Source organism: Dendropsophus ebraccatus, chromosome 15 (assembly GCF_027789765.1).
Source record: "Dendropsophus ebraccatus isolate aDenEbr1 chromosome 15, aDenEbr1.pat, whole genome shotgun sequence".
NCBI classification, from domain to species: Eukaryota; Metazoa; Chordata; class Amphibia; order Anura; family Hylidae; genus Dendropsophus; species Dendropsophus ebraccatus.
In genome coordinates this window covers 45,120,151-45,134,941 of record NC_091468.1, presented here as the reverse complement: position 1 = coordinate 45,134,941, position 14,791 = coordinate 45,120,151, and the positions used below count along the sequence as shown (strand labels likewise).

At 41.2% G+C, this 14,791-nt stretch overlaps 1 protein-coding gene across 2 annotated transcripts in view; it reads right to left on the bottom strand.

Moving 5' to 3' along the window:
* The window catches only part of PSME4 (proteasome activator subunit 4), a 107,173-nt gene that overhangs the window by 53,645 nt on the left and 38,737 nt on the right, over positions 1–14,791 (bottom strand). For both annotated transcript variants that reach the window (XM_069954213.1, XM_069954214.1), the window contains 6 exons: positions 10,981–11,025; positions 8,335–8,484; positions 7,132–7,195; positions 6,582–6,656; positions 5,551–5,673; positions 3,789–3,881 (listed from right to left, as the gene is read on the bottom strand). In XM_069954213.1, coding sequence (XP_069810314.1) covers positions 3,789–3,881; positions 5,551–5,673; positions 6,582–6,656; positions 7,132–7,195; positions 8,335–8,484; positions 10,981–11,025 — 550 coding nt within the window. The remainder of the gene's footprint in view (positions 1–3,788; positions 3,882–5,550; positions 5,674–6,581; positions 6,657–7,131; positions 7,196–8,334; positions 8,485–10,980; positions 11,026–14,791) is intronic.

Below are 14,791 nucleotides of genomic sequence, written 5' to 3'. Positions count from 1 at the left end.
TTCTGAATGATATACTGTTTTCCTACTAAATTTATGGCAACAATGATTTACTATTACGGTTCACTCCCATATTTATTATAAACCTGAAACATCATCTACTATCTGGAGATATTTTACGTCTTTTCTGCAATTTTCATTGTTGCTGATATACTGTAAGAAATTGTAGGCATGATATTATTTTATTGTATTTAGACAATATCACTAAGGTTCTACTATTGTGAGCAATGTCTGTAATCCTAATTATTTTCACATGCTCCTTTTGAAATGTTTTCTTGCTTTTGCCCACTTAATAAAATATTGTTAAAAAAAAAAAAAAAAATGTAACTTTTAATGATTACTCTTAAAAACTGTATAAATGAGAGACAAGTGTTTAAACCCCTCTACTACCACGTCTGATGTAAATTGTTTCTATGGTATATATGAAGAACCCTAATAGGGTGGCTCACCGGCCAGTGAAACCAACTGTACTATATTGTTACAGAAATGTGGTAGAGAATATAACAACTGGAAACATCCCCTAACAACTAGTTTCATCAGGTATAGGCTAACGGCAATGTGCCACTGTTCGGGTCAGCGCTCGCTTCGCCCTTGTCCCTGTGTTATTATACAAACACACAACGAATGGGAAGCAGTGGGAGGGGCGGTCCGGACAAATCTTAGATCGTTCAGGTGGCCCATTGAAGCCAGCAGCAGTCTGACGCCACTCCTTTTACACGGAGCAACAAGCAGCAGACCGCTGCTGACATGATTGGGGATTTTTAACATGTTGAAAGACCACAACTTCATGAAAGTTGGCTGATTGTGGTCTTTTAACATGTCCTATCACCTGAAACGATTATCGGCCGGAACGGCTGGTAATCATTTTGTATAATAGGGACTTTAGGGTAAGTTCACATTGCGTTTGCCCTGTCTGCTCAGTGTTTACATTGACGGCCTGATGAAGCGATGCAGACATATACCGCAGCATACGGACAGTGGACCCACTAACATTAATGGGAAGAATGTAATCAACTAATGACATGTTCTGAACATTTTCCAGAACTGAAAAGTGTCGCTGCCGGCGCCTTCTAGTCCAGCAAACTATATGTACATTCAGAAAATTGTCTGAATGTGTCACTGGTTGACTACATTTAGCCCATTAAACTCATTGGGTCCACCACAATACATATCAGCCTTACTTTTTGCCGGCATATACGCTAAACGTACAGGGCAAACACGTTGTAAATTTACCCTAATGCTGCTTCAAGCCTCCCTTCCATCTGACACCTGTTTTTTTCTTATATTTAAGAGGCCAAAAAGGAGTTGTGGGAAGAAGGAAAACCTACTGTAATACAGGAACGGATTATAGATGGCTGCCTAATATTATGTAGATGCATAAGTCTGCATAGGAGCTGTATACACAAAACAATTTTAACATATGTCTGGTTGCTGAGCACTGCAAAGACTCTCTCTACATCCATAAACCACACACTCAGCTTTTGAGATATGCTTCTGCCCCCTAATTTTAGGGATCAGGGGGGTCTCAGCACACCAGACCCCAATCATTTAAAACTTTTTGAAATGTCACAACAACAAGACAAAACAATATTCAGGTAAGACAAACTTACTCTGCTGATAGCCACCTATTGTGCATGGGGAGCTGAGGATGAAGGTATGTCTCTTACCTTCATCCACTGCACTGTTACCATGCAGTTTTAATGTAGTCCTCTGTCCGGCAAGGCCGTTTGGAGCATTGCCCTGCCCCCAGATTGGATCGGCACTAAATGGCTTCACCGGACAGAGGACTACATTAAAACCCATGGGAACGGTGCAGAGGTTGAAAGTAAGAGACATACCCTCATCCTCAGCTCCCCATGTGCACTAGGGTACTATCAGCAGCTTATATTTGTCTAACACACTGATAGTTCCCCTTTAAGAAAGAATCAAAATTAATTCAGTTCAAGTGAATATAAATAGAATTCTGCTCACAAGCTCCATTCAGATTACACAACATCTGCAAGGCTCTTGATGTTCAACTTTTTAGCACCTCATCCCTTATTTTTGGCAATTCCTTGTCATGCATCAAGTAAACAAAAGGACATTTCAACATCACATGCTGACATCTTATCTATGCATCCTGAAAAAACCCTAGAAGACTTATGTATAACTAAATATTTCACAGCTGATCTGTGTCTGATACAGAGCCCGGGAAAGCAAGGAGCTGGTGGCCTTTACTGATGAGGAAATCCAAATACCTGAGGCCCTTGGGCAATCCTAGGTGCCAGCTATGATAAGAATAGAGACGCTAGTATGCCATCCTGTTTATCATGGATTATTATTTATGAGTCGACTTCTAATACAGGAGACTGAACTTCATGCACCAAAAGCTTTTATAGAAAACTGTGTGCAAATCCAAACAGAGCTATCATCATATTAGTAACCTTATCTAAGCAATGTGTTGTGATTTAAGTAGTCTAGGGATACATGGGGTGAAAGGACAATGCCTGGTAAAAAAAAAAAAAAAAAACTTCAATTGTTACCCAAGAGAAAAAGTTAGGGCCCTATTACATGGGATGATTATCATGCGGAAAATCGTTATATCGTTCAAATTTAAACGATAATCGACCTGTGTGATTGCAGACAACTATCGGAAAATCGTTGGTGTGTCGTTGATTTAGATCTGACCCTAAAATCTTTGTTTATTGTTGCCTGTATTTCCACATTCATTCGCTGTAGTTCTGTGTTTGTTTACTAATCGTTCAGGGCAATTCCACATCGTTACTTCTTTTGCTGGGATCAGATGGAGTAAACGACTGAAACTAACGACTATTGGCGTTGGCTGTTCAGGCATGCTGGGGAGGTGTACTTGGGCTGGGGAAAACGGCGATGGTGCCCCCTTTGGCACCGGAGAGAGAAGCTGGAGCGGTGGCTGTTTAAACTTGGCACTGGCCGGTGCACATAGTAGGTGTTGCCGAAAGAAGAGTCGTGCGTGCCTATGAACACCCCCAGGGCTCCTAAGGAGTTGATAAGCATATTTGATCTTAACTAAATTGCTCAAAAAAGGCCGTACCAACAGGAATAGGAAGACCAACGATACAAACATCAGGTACACAGCAGCAGGGGGATATCAGCAGGTTCATATCATAGTTCCCCTTTAAAATGATTGGAACTTCTATAAATCAAGAACTGAGGTCACAAAGTATTGTCACACACAACTTTGTTGCCAAATTGCTGGATGTCCTATTAAAACTCAGGGAGACGATGACCCCATCCATGGGTGCCCATTTTTAGATTACTTCATTTTAACATTGCTCTGACAGGTGTACCATGTACAAGGTGAGATAGCTTGCGGATTCGCTTAGTTTACTCTAGTTTTATTATAGGAGCTTCTTATATATTCCCTTGGCTTAATCCATCTAATGATTTCCTTCCGCTTGGGATAGTCTGCGTAGCATTTAGTACATATCCAGAAACCCTAAATACAAGGATGAAGCAAGCAATGCTTAATATATATTACTACTAAAGAAGATCAAGGACTTAAGAGAAAGGGATTTAATAGTGTAAGACACAGCGCGGAGGTTTCCTAGTAAAGCCTGAACACTGTGTAACAGGTGCTGTCCCATAAACAGCTTGCTGCTCTCTCCTAGAGATGCAAAGTCATGATACGTGCGTGTCCTGAACGCCTAGAACAGCAGCGACGTTCCTAAGAAGTTTTAGTAAGGAATATGGAGCAGATCATGTGCCTAAAAGGCCTGCACTGGCCTGGCTCCTCTACTTTTTGCAAAGACAACATGAGAGAAAGTACTTACCAGCCACCTCCCGTTGTTAGATGGATGATAGAAAGAGGCAATGCTGTTAAACAGCCCTGTAAGATGTTTCTGCACGGTCTTGCTTGGTCCTCCCTGCCCAGGACAAGACAAAATAAAATATCATTTGGGGCATTTAAAGGAAAACTATAAGAAGGTTAGAAGAACATTCATCTGGCACTCTGCAGAGATGAGCGCCGGGGTGACATCACTGCTGAACGCCATCCCAATATTTATTAGAGGGGGTGGGCTAATCAAGGGCTAATCAAAACATATGGAACTATTTTATTACAGGCCAGTTTAACAGAATCGAGCCAAACAGTGCTGGATTAATGGAATTTCTCTGTAGTATATAGTTATTATATATGGATCTCCATAAAATTCCATTAAAAAAATTATATTATATATTACATATTACACATTACACATTACACACACGTACATATACATACACAGTGGTACCTTGGTTTAAGAGTAACTTGGTTTAAGAGTGTTTTGGTTTAAGAGCTCACAGTTTTTCAAAATTGTAACTTGGATTAAGAGCATTGCTTTGGTTTAAGAGCTCCCTGTACTGGGTGGGAGGGGGAGTGGGGGAGGGGCATGGTCTGCATAGCGGGGTCTACAGCCCTGTACTCTAACCCAGGAAGTCTCCCTCATCTTCCAAATCATAGCAGATCCACTTCAGGCTGGGGCTTGCATCAGGGGACAGGACTGTGGCGGTAATCTCTCCATATCTGTAACCCCTCTCTCCTCGGACAGAGTGCTGCATGTATGTGCCCACATATACCCTGCTCATTCCTTCATGCTCCCTGCAGTCTCTGTCAGCCCTTGTGTTTCCCATCCTCTCCATTACTGTACAGTAACTTATAATATCACATATTCTGCTGTTTCTGAATGTTTGTTTCATCTGTTTTACATGTTATTCAGAATAATAAATCATTATTTCTGGGGTGTGGAACCAATTGTCTGCATTTCAATAATTTCTTATGGGAAATTTTGCTTTAGTTTAAGTGTGGATTTGGATTACAAGCGCGATCCCGGAACGAATTATGCTCGTAATCCAAGGCACCACTGTATATGTGTGTGTATAAAATTTATATATATATTAATTAAAGAAAAAATCCCTGGCTATTGAGAAATACCCATTGCTTATAATTTCACTTCTCAGTAAAAACAAAGCTTGCGAATGCCTTGACCCTTTTTTAGAATATAACTAAATACACAGACAGAACAGAGAAAGTACATGAAAAGGGAAGTATATAGAAAATGTCTCGCACCAGCCAAGATACACAAAACCACTGGAGGACGGGATGTAGTCAACTCCATAACCTTAGCTATGTGGGGCAGAGTGTTAAGTAAACTACAAATTATTCAGGTTTAGGATAGGTAAACTAGTAAAACAACTCCCTGATTAGAATCCTTATGTGGACAATTAACAGTACCCCGTAGCTTTGTGCCATCAGTCCAGAGACACAAGCTGATATTTAAAAAAATCCTATAGAGAGGTTTTTGGGAATTTTATACTGATGGTGCATTCTCAGGATAGACCATTAACATCACATCGGCTTTGGACCAGCTCCAGTCACCACAATCAATTAGATGGCTATGGGATCCATGAGCTCAATGAGAGCAGTAAGATCTTTTTGTCACCACTCTGTAGGGTTAAGTCTAACAAAGCCATGAAGATGTATACATTCTTATAAAAGTACAGGTACACACCAAAATACTTTACATAAGTCTTTCTTATACATCATTTCATTCATACCATCATTGCCGTGATCCATATTACTGCGTGTCCAATGTCATAAGCGTTCGCTAACTGTCTTGGGACGATCACTTGGCTGCTGCCCACAGGGAGGTTTAAACTACGTAAAACCCTGGTAAAAACCTGAAAAAGGAAAAAAAAATAAATAAAAAAGACCATTATAGAAACAGTTTCCATGGATAATGTAAGGTAAAGACCAAAGAAGACTACCTGGGTAATACTGAATGACTGATATATCCTTTAAGGGGTTGGCCACTTTATAGTAAAAGTGTTCTGTGTACAGCAGCTCCCTGTGTACCTCAGAGCTAAAAATCAGACTCCTCTTCTCCAGACTGGGCTGCCTTGCTCTGCAGTGCGTCTGTCCATAAGATGGCCGACATGGAGGAGCATGTGACCATGCCCCACCCACTGTGTCCACCACTGAGCCTGTATATGCCTCTGGAGGACACTGGAGGGAGGGGCATTGTCACATGCTTCTCCACATCGGCCATCTTATGCACAGACTCACCACAGAGCAGGGCAGCACAGCCTGGAGGAGGAGATTGTGATTTTAGCTCTATGAGGCACACAGGAAGCTGCTGTCAGTAAGGGCTGTGAGTACACTAACTAATACTATACACTGAACTATTTTACTATAAAGTGGTTAACCCCTTTAACGTTGTATAGGAAGGGGTTACTGAAAGAGTACGCTGTTCTGTAGGCCAATCATGTGTCTGTTACAGATCCTGCTGGTCCGGCTTCCCCCAAACAGTGCTTCATTAACACACCAACATTTCTTATACTAGAAAGCTGCATAGAGGCAGTGCTTAAGCCTTATTTACATAACGGGACAATCTTTTTACTATTACCCACATCAGTAAAAGGCTCAAGAGACTAAAGAGAGTAAAAGTTAAACCCTGCATTAGTGGAAGCACAGGGTTTAACAAACATCTACTTGTTCCCCATCCTCCCTCCATTCCCCAATAACCCAGCTTTAGGTACAGAAGACGACTTCTCTGTGCCAAAATGGAAACAAATCCCTACTAGATTACCTTTGGTACGTAAGGATCCCAATCAATGTAGCCGATGTTATCGTTCGCTAAACGTGCAAAGAGGTTCACCAAGTGCTACAATCACAAAAAAGAGGAGCCGGTAAACGGACAAGTAAAAAAACATATAAAGTAAATGCTGCTTGTATACACAGGTACACACAAGTTTCATTTGTAGCTCATAGTCCTAATGCATTGCTACAGTCTCCCTTAACCCTTAGGGGCTTTGCAGTTATGCTACAAAACACCTATAAACACAAAAGTCAAAAGTTTTGATCATGAAAAATAGTAACAATGAGTTTCCAGACTGATGAATAAAGGGGTACTCCAGAAACTATGCTAACACAGCTTTAATAAAGTTATATTACTTTGTAATATAAGTTTATTAAAAAAAAAAAAAAAAAAGTACATATAGAATATACAAAAAGCATACTTAAAAATTTAATAAAAATAACGTTATATAACAAGGTAATATAACTTTATAAAACAATCTATTAAAAAGACATTTTTTCTCTTTAATGTGGTATATGTAACACAATACAAGCATACATACCCCTTCCCATTGCGGAAGATTTTGAACTGAAAGCCACAGGCCCATAAGTTCATCAAACCAAAGCCTGTAAATAAAAGACGATCAACACATTATAATGGGAAACTGGCGTCTGCCTCTTTTTCAATGTATTGGTATGAGATACCACTGCTGTTTGTATGCAATAACCTATTTGTTTAAATGGTCACCATTGTTTAATACAACTTCCCTCTATTTGATAGCCAATGTGATTTGTAACATCTTTGTAAATCATTTCACCAAGCAAAAAAAATTATTTCTCTATAGGCTCTAAAATCTTGGCCACTGGGTGTCTTCCTTGCCTGAAATCCGCTGTCCATCACCTATAGTTAGGGGAAATCTGTCTCTAGTAACAGAAAGACCAGGATGGAATACAAAAAAGGGGGAGCTATGCTACTGATATGCGGAGGAGAAGGAGCCTAGATTGTGTACATGCAATCTGCGAGAATGTCTGCCTGCTGGAGAGGATCCACACTGTTCCTGAAAGTTAAATCAATGATTCTCCCTCATATGTCACCACCAATAAAGTCACCAATGTGCCTACTTCTGTATGTACAGTGTCGTCTCCCCTCCATTCTTTAGCTTCTCAATAGCAGAAGCTGCTCAGTGTTTAGGGTCCTTGCTATATTCCCCCCTCCCCCCCTCAAAAAAAAAAAAGGCCAGAAAAATAAGGGAAGATAAATCCATGCACAAACACATGCACATCCATGGCAAACAGCCCAGCTCTGGTCCTGCCTCTTGAAATGGAGAGGACATGAAATAGCTGTGTACTATGGAGAGGACTCCCAGGGACTCAATAACAGCAGCGAGAGCACTAGAAGCGCCACTCTAAAGGGTTGATCTAACAAAACCAATCAGGTTCCTAAAATCTTTTCGAAATGACAGATATGCTTTAGATGTAGTCCCAGAGGGCAATGTTATGTGATATCTGGGGGCTGGTGCAGAACAAATATGTAATGGAAAGATTTCACCTAGTAGTGAATGGGATTTTTAGAAGCCCTGTTCCCAGTGTGCAGTAAAGACCAGTGGCATGCAGACTATTTTCCATACAGCAGCGAGCACTAAGCCTCCTGCCACTAGAAGTATGGTGCGCTACATAGATTTCCAGAGCAGCAGCCCTAATAACACGCTGTTTTCTTGCTTTTTACTATGCATGTCTGAACTCTATATTTCATCTCATTTACTTACTTAAAACCTTTATGATGAAGTTCTGGAGGCAGGGAGGTAGGCAAGAATAAATCAAAATAACTAATAGCCTTTTGCATGGTAACATCAAAAGGACACAATAAAGGCCGCCATTCTTCGAGCATTTCTGCCGTTGCATCATCTGGGAAATAACTGCGGGAAAAAAATCAATTAAATGTGTAATTATTCAATCATTTAGGGTACAAACGCACACACCGTATATGCAGCAGATACGCAGCAGATCTGCAGCAGATTTGATGGTGCAGATTAGATGCTGTGTTCAGTTATTTAGATCTAATCTACTGTGTATCTGCTGCGTATCTGCTGCGTATCGCAGCAGAAAATACGCTGCGTATACGGTGTGTGTGTTTGTGCCCTAAAGGTATAAACATACTGAAGTCTATGGCTGCATAGACACACACTATTGGGGGGGGGTCATCAATGTAACTTATATACTTTATAGTTGTGGGGTTTTGGTAGGAAAAAAGTGAACGATAAGATTCTTGTTTTCATCAAGAGGTTGAAGACCATCACATCCTCATCTTCAATACAAACTGACACTCATCTGCAACCATGAGAGGGCTTATCCATGTGCGTTCATGGAAATCAAAGGCTGCATAAGCTAATACTGGCAGGTTTTATGAAAAATTTCCAATCTCTTTGAAGAACTAAAGGAGTTTAGACTTTTGACAGAAACCCTTCTTTCTGGAAATTATAGTGGTCTTAGATGTCGATCAGAAGATCATTTTGAGTAAATATGCCCTTAGATGTGTTATCTAGAAAGCAGTGCCCATTAGACTTAAAGGGGTAGTTCAGCAAACAAAACAAAAAATTCTTTAGAATCAACTGGTGCTACAAAATGCCAGAGATTTGTAATTTACTTCTATTAAAAAAAAAAATCGCAAGTCTTCCAGTACTTATCAGCTACTGTATGTCCTTCAGGAAGTTGTGTATTGTTTACGGTCTGACACAGCACTCTCTGCTGACACCTCTCAGGAACGGTTAAGAGCAGTAGCAAATCCCCATAGAAAAACTCAACTGCTCTCCAGACTGGAAAGAATACACAACTTCCTATAGGACATACAGCAGCTGGTAAGTACTAGAAGACTAGAGATTGTTTAACAGAAGTAAGTTACAAATCTCTGGCACCAGGTGATTTGAAAGAAAATATTTTTATTACTAAACTACCACTTTAATGGAAAAAAAAGTCTTCTTTAGGAGGGGAAAAAAAGCTGACAACTAATCAAAAGCAGATTCTGATACATATCTATCTTTCTAACTAGTTTTTTCTGATTTTGCACAGGATTATGAGGGTGGCCATCTTTCCCATGGTACTTTTTAAGGAGAAGTCAGGCGAAAATTTTTATTAAAGTATTGTATTGTCCCCCAACAGTTATACAAATCACCAATATACACTTATTACAGGAAATGCTTATTTCCCTGCACTTACTACTGCATCAAGGCTTCACTTCCTAGATAAAATGGTGATGTCACTTCCTGGATAACATGGTGATATCACTTCCTTTATAACATGGTGATGTCACTTCCTGGATAACATGGTGATGTCACTTCCTGGATAACATGGTGATGTCACTTCCTTTATAACATGGTGATGTCACTTCCTGGATAACATGGTGATGTCACTTCCTGGATAAAATGGTGATGTCATGACCCGACTCCCAGAGCTGTGCGGGCTGTGGCTGCTGGAGAGGATGATGGCAGGGGGGCACTGGAGGGACACTGAGCATCCCTCTGCCATCATCCTCTCCAGCAGCCACAGCCCGCACAGCTCTGGGAGTCAGGTCGTGACATCACCATTTTATCCAGGAAGCAAAGCCCTTTATGCAGTAGTAAGTGCAGGGAAAAAAGCACTTTATAAGCATTTCCTGTAATAAGAGTATATTGGGGATTTGTATAACTTTTGGGGGGCAATTCAATACTTTAATAAAAATTTTCGTTGGACTACTCCTTTAACACGGTTTAGAGGCGTGCATTACAGCAGCCGCATGGGAACTGGCAATCTATATGCCTGGAGATGACTCACTGTCGCTGTCACTTCTTGGACAATGCAGCTGTCACCTATGAGGGCAATGAGCTTGACATTTGCAAGGGTACTAAATTTGCCCTTATGGAACCATATGGGTTACTGGTATATGTAGCTGATATTTTTTTCTTCTGTTTTTTTTTCTTTTCTTTTGTTCTAATGGAGTATTGGTACTGCTGGAGGGTATTTTATGTTTCATGTTGGTATTTATTTGGTGCATTTTGCACTAAACTGTAGTACATGGTGCTGCTAAGGGTTATTATGTGCACTGCATGATAGTACTTGTTTGGTGCTGCTAAAGTGGTCCTCTGGGCATTGCATTGTAGTTTGCCCCTGGCATCACTACAGACTGGCGGCTGGTGGGATCGGTAAGGAAAGAGTCTAAGAAGCCCTGACCTACACAATAACTCATTTTCCGATGACACATTTCCTTTACAGATTACAGGATAGAGGACTATGAAACAAAACACTGAATGTTCCGGACATTCAAGCAAATCTTCTTTATGTGCAGAAAAAAAAAAAAAAAAAACATTTCACGGCTAAGACTGAAGTGAAGGAGCATTTATATTTCAGGCACAAACTTTTCAATGCATTAGGAGACTTACGGTCGACAGGCTTTCACTAGTGTTTTCAGGACACCTTCTACAGAGCTGGAAGAGAGAAAACAAAGAAAAAAATACTTCAAATGTCAGGATCGAGAACTTTCCTTATTGTTAATAGAATTCATAACCAACATAATGGAACTAGAGTTTTCATACTGTTCAAAGTCATAGAGTAGGGAATTTTTTGGGTAAATCCGTGAAGGTAATCAGCTGCCATTATTTGTGTTACTATACACACATACAAAGACTTTTATATCCTAGAAAATAGATGTGTATATAGCAATACAGCTGATAGACATCCTATAAATGGGGACCCAAGAAGAAGGAAATACAGGAGTATGACCCCCCACGTTGCCTCTCTAATGTATCATACTCCTACCAGTCCAATACAATGGTTAAGGTTTATTTGTTGAAGCATAAACACCCCTTTATAGAGTACTTCTCGTTTCAGGGTTATCTATGGTGTGTATACATGGAGGGTAGCACTATCTCTGACCATTTTTTCCTCTACAGGCTCCATCACAAATGCTCAGTTGCCCCTGAGCTAGCTGCTTATTTTGTCTCCCATTCATTGTGCACACAAAAGATTGTGCTATGTCTCTACAGCACATCCGCAGAAGCAGCAGCATAGAGGACATTACAGAGCTGTACAGAACAGAGTTGCTATAGCTCTATATCTAAGAGGAGGTGGTAAAACACTAACTGGAAACTGTAGCAAGATCTTTATGCAGCTGCTCCCTCTCCACCCATAGGCAGCTGGTGTAACCTGATCCCTCAGTGAAGCTGAAAAGCCTTCTTATCACTGCCTCTCTGAAGATGGATTTTACCAGCAAATTTCAACTATGTGACCAGTGCAGAAGAAGCAGCAGCTATATGGGAAACTTTACTGGATAAACCTTTATCACGGAACATTTGTTAAAACGACGGTGACTCTTTACCGTCTGCCCACTAACACTCAGCATGCAAATGCTTGGACCAAGTCAGCAAAGCAGTGGGAAGATTGTGATGACTGCACACAACGAAGCTTGTAGAATAAATTGCAATACTCTAAATACAAAATAAATGGATGCTTCATGAAAAGTAGCTCGGACTTTCACAGCACACCAAGGCAGAAGGTTAAGAAAATTATTCTAAAATTAGTTTTCTACAAAGTCATGCCGCAGGGAGTAAGCATACTGCTGGTGTGGTAGCTGCAGGTTACAGTGAACGCAAACTATATCAAATATACCACATGTCAATAGGTGTGTATGTATGTTGGATATTAATCTGCCCTTTGTTCATACATTGATAGTCACATGTGTAAAATATATGTTGGGTGAACGTGTGGTCATGTGACTAACTGCACAGCTGGCATCTGTTCTCACCGCTTATTCTACAGAAGGACCAATGTGTCTTGGTCATATTCCCAGTGTACCCCCAGGGGCCCTTCACGCCACTTCAGGCTTAAAGGGGTTATCCAGCATTAGACAAGTTTTATTATCTTGCTGCTGTTATGTAGAAAACAATAAAGAGCCTATGCTTACCTGTCCACGCTCCCCAGGTGTCCTCCACTTCAGAGATGAACTCGGCATGGGAGTGAAAGCCTGCTCAGCCAATCACTGGCCACGGCGCATTCTTAGGGGCCTATTCCATGGAGCGATAATTGGCCCGATTCATCTGATTATCGCTCCGTGGACTAGAGACAACGATCAGCGATGATCGTGTCATCGGCTGATCGTTTATTTAGGTGAAAACCTAAAATCATCAGTCACCGCCGGCCAACTGACGATTTCATAAAACATCATACATTTCCTACGATGCTGCAGGGCTTCTCCTCCACTACTTCTCACCAGGTCCGCGTGCAGCAGTAGCTTCGGACTGGCCTGTCTGAGCTGACAAGCCGCTCAGCCAATCACTGGCAAGGACCACCGCAGCCAGTGATTGGCTGAGTGGCCTGTCAGCTCAGACAGGCAGCTCCGAAGCTACTTCTGCGCGCAGGACCCGGTGAGAAGAAGCGGAGGAGAAGCCCTGCAGCATCGTAGGTAATGTATGCTAAACAAGGGTTGCAAGGACATCGGTAACGATGCCCATGCTAAACGATTATCGGGCCGTAATCGGGCCCAGTAAACGAGCGCTGATCTAGCAGTACTCAGCAACTGCTCACCATGCATGTGCAGTATCCAGGAACCATTCACCTCCATTCTTAAGATCAGTGGAGGTCCTAGTGGTAAGACCCCCACTGATCAGCATGTAATCCCCTACCCTGTGGATAGGGGATAATATACCAAGATGGCAATACCTCCAACACTCTAGCAGTTGTTCAATTCAATCTACTTCTATGTAATGTGTATGGCCACTTCTGGCAATCTAGGTATAGTGACCAGGCAAAACAATGGTTGTACCTCAAGTAATACAATGTAATGCACAGTCCAGCTTCCATGCTGACATGTACTTTCTATTATTTACTAATGTAAATTCTGATTTATTTCATCCTACAAGCAGATTTCAGGGACAGTGGATGAACCCGGCAGAAATTGTTATTTATCTTCCAGTCAACAAGTCCATGGAGGAGGGAAGTGTAGAACGCTATGCACACATGCCTCCTCCCTGGATATAAATAAGTGCTGGTGTATGGGCAGGTCACAGTGGAGGAGCTCACAGGGGCTGAATGAATACAGGATATACAGATACTGAAACATTTGAAGTTATTTTCCATTAGGAAAGTGTTTGCCCTTCTAATGGACCACATCCTTATATAAAGTGGATGTCTGTCCAGCCAGAATAAAGGATATATGCATGGAATTCGTATGTCCGTAGGATTGTGTGAATTCTTTGCCTGGACACATACACTTAAAAGTAGTCATGGGTTAAGGAGGTTATCCAAGCTTAGAAAAACATGGCCGCTTTCTTCCAGAAGCAGCACTTTTCTTGTCCTTAGTGTGGGTGTGGTTTTGCAGCTAAGTACCATTGAATTAGTTACCAAATTAGGTGTATAGCATTACTTTCTTATGGGGAATACAATTATGAGAGGTGAACTTGTCCTCTTTAAAGGAAATCTGTCACTAGGTTAATGCTGCCCATATCAACAATCTATGAGAAAGAGAATATGCACAGTGTCTCACTGAGGCCATCTTTTAGAGGAATCTTTCCCTTCAACTCGGCATTTGAGACCTAAGAAACCTTAGAACATGACTGGAGATTTAATAAAGTAAGCCAGAAACTCCCCCAGAAGGTAAAGTTACCTGATATCTGTAGACAGCTTTCTGGAAATATTTATCTATGATAGACTGTGGAGAACAAAGGTTTTCCGGTGTGACCATCGTTTTAAATCTTCAGCCAGGGCTATGGTTCTGAGTCACATGGGCGGTCCTCTGGCCCTGACTGACAGATCTCTCCCTATATACAAATGTTTACATTTGGCCCCACTGCTGAAGATAAAACTATGATTACTCTAAAATGACACAGCCATTCGGAGTGAATCATAGATCTTAGTCATAGGGAAGGAAGCCTGTTGAAAATATATACAATTTATTCCACAGCTCAGAATAGATTTACAATGATGTCTACACTCCATTTCACCAGATGGACACAGTCAAGAGTCAGAAAACAGGAAGCCCAGTGTTTCCCAGGCCACCTGAGCGCTCACAGAGAGAAGGCAGTCATGTGATTGATAGACATATTGAGCCGTGACTCTCTGTACTGGCCAGAATTTCCTGTGTTTAGTCTGTTTTTTCAATCAGCACAAGTCAGAAAATCTGCCATCAGGAGACTGGACCTGGATTTCTGGTAAGTACAGCTTTGTTATACAGCATGATAACAACAACAAAAATAATGA